The following is a 6,814-nucleotide window of genomic DNA, read 5'->3' on the forward strand; positions in this document are numbered from 1 at the left end:
GTTTTACTTTTAAACACGTTTTCATTGGTTTCAAAATCGTAAAACCCGTCCCCACAGTTTGTAATTTTCTCAGACGGACATGAACGTTTTTTTTTTAGATTTCTCTCGTTCAGTTACACTCTCAACATTAATATTTTCGTATAAAACAATCCGCAAAACTAAACAGAGGCGGCGAAAAACCAAACCCCGTTAAAACGAGGGAACTCCGTAATGTGTTCACGGCAATCGCCGCGATGCTCCAAATCGCCTCTAGGGGCAGTAATTATTCACCTCCCCGCATAAATCCCAAGCGAACAAGAAGCGTGCCGTTTGATTCCTTCCTTAGCGAAGGAAGGACTGGAAAGTTTGCTAATGTGCAACATCGCCGGGATTTTCTTACTCTTGTCACTACCGATAGACATTTAGCCAATTCCAACGTTAAAATGCTCAGGGACAGTTGACGGAAGACAACAGAACGCCTCTTCGAAGAACGACGCCTGCGCAGTCGGGAGAAAAAAAACGAGCCGCCTTTTCCTTCCCACGCCAAGTGTCACCGCAGGGCCGGGCGAACATCGAGTCACAATCGAACCCCCAATTCATCTTCCTCGCTTTTTAAAAGACCTCAAAAGAAACATGGAAACTTTACATCGCACCGGAAATGGTAAAGCGAACAGAAATATTTAATGTGTCGCTCATGGCGAGTTTCCGATGTTTACTTTTGCTGTGTGTGCGTCCGATTCGTAACATGGCGTAGCCCGCTGTGAGATGGCGCCGGTGTGCTGCACAGAATTAACGTCTTCATTCGGTTAACTGGGGCAACTGCTGGTTATGCGTAGCTAAGGCATTTTACAATTAATTTAAATATTTTCCAACGTCATCCGAGTTGAAGTGGAGGAAACGTAGCAACACCATCTATTATTTGAACCACTAAAAATGATCTTTCCAGCAACTGTCTGTTGCTGCGTTTGAGGACTTCGGCGAAAAGGAGCTTTTCCGCAATAATTTGACTCAAAATTAAAAGGAACAAATAAAGCGCCACGTTAAAGTCTAATCCCGGGGCAGGCTCTGAAGACGAATGTTGTTTCACTAAAGCAGCAACCCGCGTCACAGTTCCACCCAACTTTTGCCGCAAAAAGAGGTTATCTGTCGACGTGGCTTAAAATGACGATGCGGATTGTGTGTCTTTGAACGCAGCAGAAGTCATTATTTCCGGCATATTTCCGTGATGCTGAATGCTGCGTTTTTTTTTGCATAAACCCCTAAATATAATTTATTTGTGACATTTTAAACAAGTTGATATGTAATGTATAGAAAGGCAGCGGTTGCGTGAGGGATTCTTTGTTTGAATTTTAGCCTCCTGCCTTCCAAGTTGGCTCTAATTGGTGGAATATTAGTTTGTCTGTATATGCCCTGCAATTGACTGGGGAACAGCACAAATATAAATGTTTGAATGACGTATTTTCAGCTTCTTCACTCCAGCTGCCATCCCTGCGCCTCTTCATTCCACCTCTTCGCTTGGTATCGGCCGCCATGTGGCAGGTGGTACAGCGTGGCGTCGTGCAGAACTACTGCACAGTGGAGGAGTTTGTCAGCACCGTCACAGACATCTTACCTGAGCTCTTGAACGCCGACCAAAAAGCACAGCTGCTGCTGGGTCTCCGGGCACGAGTAGGCCACCGGAAGGAGCTCAGAAAATTCCCTGAGACAGATGAGTGACCTGAAAAAAACGTGTATTTGGTTTCCTGTCTTAGGTGATTCTGGAATTGTGTCGATCCGAGACAAACCCGGAGAGGGAAACCATTGTGATGCACCTAAACCGAATCAAGGGCCTCATATCAACATGGGCTGCTCAGGTGAGCTTATTAAACGGACAGCCAATGGGCATCTTTTAATCTTGTCCGCTTAAATGGCTCCGCTTGTCTTTCAGCCGTGCTTTGCTCAGGTCCAATTTCCCGAGTCCAGCTTTGTGGATCAGATTGAGCTGCTCCTCAAAGTCCCTGAAGAGAGAGACAAGTTTTTTCAGGTTTGTATGGAGAAATGTCAAATTGTTGGGCAAAGGGTAAGATGTTTTGATGGTCGTTTCCAGGATGTTTTTCCCTCGACCTTTGGAACGGATTACGACAGCGCTCTGCAGATGCTCATGCTGGACTTCCTCTCCAGGCTGGAGAAGCTTCTGCCAGTGCCGGACATCCAGCAGGTTACCAGAACCAGCAAGCATGCACACGTGTAGCAGTAGAATGAACAGATTTTTCGCATAGTACAGAGGGAACATGTTTTATATATATGTATATGTATATGTGTGTGTATAATTGTCTGCTATCCAGACAGCCGCCTTGTTGAGTGCTGCTCCAGAGGCCCTGGAAGAGTGCGTCTACTCGGCTCCCGACCTGCCTCACCTGAAGGAGGCGCTCCTGCACCACAGTGCGCTTGGACATTTTGATTTTACCGGTGAGGCTCCTTACGGGAGACGCAAAACAACCCACGCAAAAGTTTTTGACTCTTGTTTGACCTGCTCCCGACCAGACAGCTCGCAGAGCCTCCCGACCTCGTTCGGGAACTGCATCCTGTCCTCGCTGGCCCTCCCGCAGCTAGAGAAGGTGGTCATCGATGGCGAGCAAATCCAGCTGCAGTCACCCTCGCCGCAGATGGCTGGATGCGTCACGGTGCAGATGGAGGGTGAGACCGTCACGTTTCTGGACTACATCCAGATTGAAGAAACGCCCGGCTTGCTGGATCCCCCCCCTCCAGAGGAGGAAGAAGGAGCGCTTGACGAGGAGTCGTTAAAACCGGCCGCGTTCCAACCGCTGAAGCAAAGCAAGCGCCTGCAGCTGAAGAGGAAAGCGGCCCAGGAGGAGAAGGGCAGTAGCGAGGCGGCAAAGCGCCAGAGGCAGAAGCACCCGAGCGACAAGACGTGCCCGGTTTGCGGCAAGAGCTTCCTGCGCGCCGCCGCCATGAGGCGGCACCAGGAGACGCACTCTGAGAACCGCGAGCTCAAGTACGAGTGCGAGCACTGCCGCAAGCGCTTCCGCGACCAGTACGACATGAAGCGCCACAACATGCGCGTCCACGAGGACAATGAGGAGGCGGAGCCGACAGAGCCCGAAGCCCCGGAGACGGCGGAGAACAAAAACTGCGCCCTCTGCGGGAAGTTTTTTGCACGGCAGGTGGACATGGAGCGCCACATGATGTCGCACTCGGAAGAGCGGCCGCACAAGTGCTCCTTCTGCGAGAAGAGCTTCAAGACTCACTACGTCCTCAAGAGGCACCAGAAAGACTTCTGCAAGAGTCAGGAACTCGCCAAGCCAGAAGACCAAAGTCGGCCAGAGTGCAGCCCGCCGACGGCGGAGGGCAAAGTCTGCCCCATCTGCGGCCGCACTCTGCCGTGCAGCGCCGACATGGACAAGCACCTGCGCTCGCACACGGAGGAGCGCCCCTTCATCTGCGTCAGCTGCGACAAGGGCTTCAAGTACCGCGACACGCTCAAGAAGCACCAGATCATCCACGGCCACGAGGGCGTCCGCGAGGAGGCCAGCAAGAGCGTGGAGGAGATCTTGGCCCAGGCCGAGAAGAGCCCGGAGGACGAGGCGCCGGCCGCCCGGCAGAAGACCCGCGGCAAAGGCCCCAAGGCCTGCCCGGTGTGCGCCGTCTCCTTCAACAACGTCAAGACGCTGAACCGCCACATGCAGAGCCACACGGACGAGCGGCCCTTCCACTGCGTGCACTGCAAGAAGCGCTTCAAGCACCTGCATGGCCTCAAGCGGCACCAGATCTACGCCATCTGCCACAAGAAGATGGCCCGCTGCTCCTGGAAGAAGGAGGCCAAGGCCGGGCCCAGCCACGCCGACGCCCAGCCGCTCCAGATCCCCGTCTGGTGCTCCAACTGCGGCAAACACTTCGAGTGCCTGTCGGCGCTCAAGGAGCACCAGAACGTCTGCAAGGCGGACCTGCGCGACGTCCTCGCCTGCGGCGCCTGCGCCAAGGAGTTCAAGAGCATCACTATGCTGAAGGTGAGACCCTTTTCCTTGAATTGCACGGAATCGACGGGCATTTTCTTCAATGCCGCATTTTGGAATCGAACAGCGTACGCTTCCGGTCGTCGCGGCATTAAAAAGGCTGAAATTAGATTTGCTGATACCTGCAGATATCCCGCTGAAATTTCATGGGGCAACATCTAGGAGAGAAAACCTTTTGATATTTGGAGTATTTACCTCCAACTTACCTCCAAACAAACTGTTTTTAAAGGTGCACCAGAGGATCCACGACCCGCTGTACTGCAAGGAGTGCGGCAAGATCCTGGGCAGCCAGCCGGCCTTCGACCGGCACAAGCTGATGCACCGGCCCATGGCGTGCACCATGTGCGACAAGAGCTTCACTCTGCTGCGGCGCCTGCGCGAGCACTACCAGAAGCAGCACGCCTTCGCCGGGCCCTACCCGTGCTCGCAGTGCCCCAAGAGCTTCTCGCAGCTCTCCTACCTGGTCATCCACCAGCGCATCCACAAGGGTGAGTTCCCCTTCGCTTGCGACGCCTGCCCCGAGCGCTTCCGCTCGTCCAACTGCCTGACGGTGCACCAGCGCAAGCACACGGGCGAGCGCCCCTTCCTGTGCTGGCAGTGCGGCAAGTGCTACCGCTCGGCCTCGGAGCTCACCGTGCACATGGGCACGCACTCGGAGGCGCGGCCCTGGGCCTGCGCCCAGTGCCAGGCGGCCTACCGCACCAAGCAGCAGCTCACCAGCCACGTGGAGCAGGTGCACATCGGCGTGCGCTACCCCTGCGCCAGCTGCGGCAAGCAGTTCATGAAGGAGACCTCGCTCAAGCGCCACGAGCTCATCCACACGGGCGAGCGCCCGCATCAGTGCACCGTGTGTGGCAAAACCTTCCTCACCGCCAACGAGCTGCGCCTGCACACCCGCTACCACACGGGCGAGCGCCCCTACAAGTGCGACGTGTGCGGCAAGGCCTTCATCCAGTCGGGCTACCTCAAGTCGCACGTGCGCATCCACACGGGCGAGAAGCCCTTCCAGTGCGACGTCTGCCACAAGGCCTTCCGCCTCTCCTACCACATGAAGAAACACCGGCGCACACACGCCGCCGCCGCCAAGATCAAGGCCTACGCCTGTGACCTCTGCGACCTCTCCTTCCTGCACAAAAAGGAGCTTTGGGAGCATGCGTCCAGCCATCAGGTCAAGATAGAGCCCGCCGAGACCCAGGTCTGCATCGAGTTCTGCTGACCTTAACTTCTTCCGTCCCAAAGAGGTATTGACGCGTCCTTACATATCGGACGTCCCAGATTATGATTGACAGGCTTTTTTTTGTTTGTTTGTTTTTTCCCATACAGAAATGTATCGAAACAGTTTTCCATAGAAATACAGTGGGCCCCCGGGTTACGAACGTAATCCGTTCAGCGGCTACGCTCGTAACTCGAACTGCTCGTATGACGGGCAATCCAAACCTATGTTAATTCGTGAATGCGTGCAACGCGTGCAAAAACCTTAGGTAAAAACATCACGACTTTATACACATATTAAAAATGAGTAACAATCTACTGTACAGTTAAATTAAATAACCTATACAAAGGAAAATTGATATTTACCTTTGGAGCGACGTGACTTGAGCTGGGTGGAGGCGGAGGGGAGCAGAGACCAACCCGCAAAGTTAACACAGTTACGCTGATATGCTATTGCTCTTACAATGTCACAGTCACTGTTTAGTCACGGTGTCAGTCACGGAGATGCTAAAACATATCACCGGCAATTTCCTTCTCTTCAATCCATAATAGAAGAAGCCTCTCCATTTTGTTGTCGACCGAGGTCCGTCCCCCGGCATGGAAAGTCTTGCCCTTAGAAGATTGCCGAGCGGTTCCGTCCATAGTCACGAGCAAGGTTAACTATGCGTGTGCCTCCCTCTTTTTTTTTTTTTTTATTATCTCCTGCTTCGTTTCTATTGTCATCATCCTCTTACTTCTTCCTTTACCGCTACTGGCAATTTTAGAAGCTATGTCTAACAGATGAAGTTTGCACAACATTCCTTCCTTCCGTTTTTCACTCATTTTCTCTCCTTCCTTCCATCCCAACCAACTGTGCCATCAAGCTAGATAAAGGCGTTCGGCCAATAGCATATCGGCATTTCTGTGATTGATGTGACGCCGGCCAATAGCATCTCCGGGACTGACACCGTGACTGAGCCAGTGACTGTGACGTTGTAAGAGCAATAGCGTTACTGTCACAAGCGTCAACTGCTGATTTTGTTGACGCAACTAAGCGAAAATATATTTGCATACTCAATGGCCGGCATGTCGGATTGTTCGTAAGACGAAAGGTTTGCTCCTAAGTGGGGGACAAAATTCTCCGTGGTCCACGCTCGTAAGTCGAATTGTTCGTAAAACAGGGTGTTCGTAAACCGGGGGCTGACTGTAATGCGATCGAATGTCTTCAGATTCTCAAAAGATAGCGTCTTTGGGATTGAATGAAGACGTCAATCCCGTGTGCCTCGAGGTCTTGCTTTATTTTTTATCTACCTGTAAAATTTCAAATAAAACAGGACTGCGCTTATTTTTATTGACTTATTTGAATGTATACATTTAAATGTACATGAATCACCATTTATGCCTCAAACTGAACATTTGCTTCATGTTAAATCAATGTTCAATGAGCCATCGAACGTTGGTTTCATGTTAAAGGGACACTGTGTAAGATTTGACAGTATTTCATTATTGACAGCATTTACAACATGGCGTCCTCCGGAGAAGTGCCACCCCCCCATGTCATACAATTTAATGATAACTAGACCTACGATTATATTTAAAATGTGTTGTTGGTCGGTATCAACACCTTTATC

The 6,814-nt window shown here is 51.8% G+C and overlaps 1 protein-coding gene across 5 annotated transcripts; it reads left to right on the forward strand.

Moving 5' to 3' along the window:
• Window positions 1-306: 306 nt before the first annotated feature.
• Window positions 307-6,528, forward strand: LOC148405713 (uncharacterized). Of its 5 annotated transcripts, XR_015864291.1 has the most exons (10): window positions 307-640; window positions 1,445-1,647; window positions 1,731-1,832; window positions 1,907-2,002; window positions 2,066-2,176; window positions 2,304-2,427; window positions 2,503-3,986; window positions 4,222-4,480; window positions 4,552-5,233; window positions 5,316-6,528. XR_015864291.1 is itself a non-coding variant. In XM_088407029.1 (9 exons), the coding sequence occupies exons 1-9, from the start codon at window positions 613-615 to the stop codon at window positions 5,097-5,099; spliced, it is 2,955 nt and encodes a 984-aa protein (XP_088263155.1). In that variant the 5' UTR covers window positions 307-612; the 3' UTR covers window positions 5,100-6,528. The 5 variants fall into 5 exon arrangements, 4 of the variants coding, with proteins under 4 accessions (XP_088263155.1, XP_088263153.1, XP_088263154.1 ...); XM_088407029.1 differs by having other exon boundaries at window positions 4,552-6,528; XM_088407027.1 differs by having other exon boundaries at window positions 1,907-2,176; window positions 4,222-5,233.
• The last annotated feature ends 286 nt before the right edge of the window (window positions 6,529-6,814 follow it).

Source organism: Hippichthys cyanospilos, chromosome 22, assembly GCF_059441005.1.
Source record: "Hippichthys cyanospilos isolate Australia breed blue-spotted pipefish chromosome 22, RoL_Hcya_1.0, whole genome shotgun sequence".
Taxonomy (NCBI): Eukaryota; Metazoa; Chordata; class Actinopteri; order Syngnathiformes; family Syngnathidae; genus Hippichthys; species Hippichthys cyanospilos.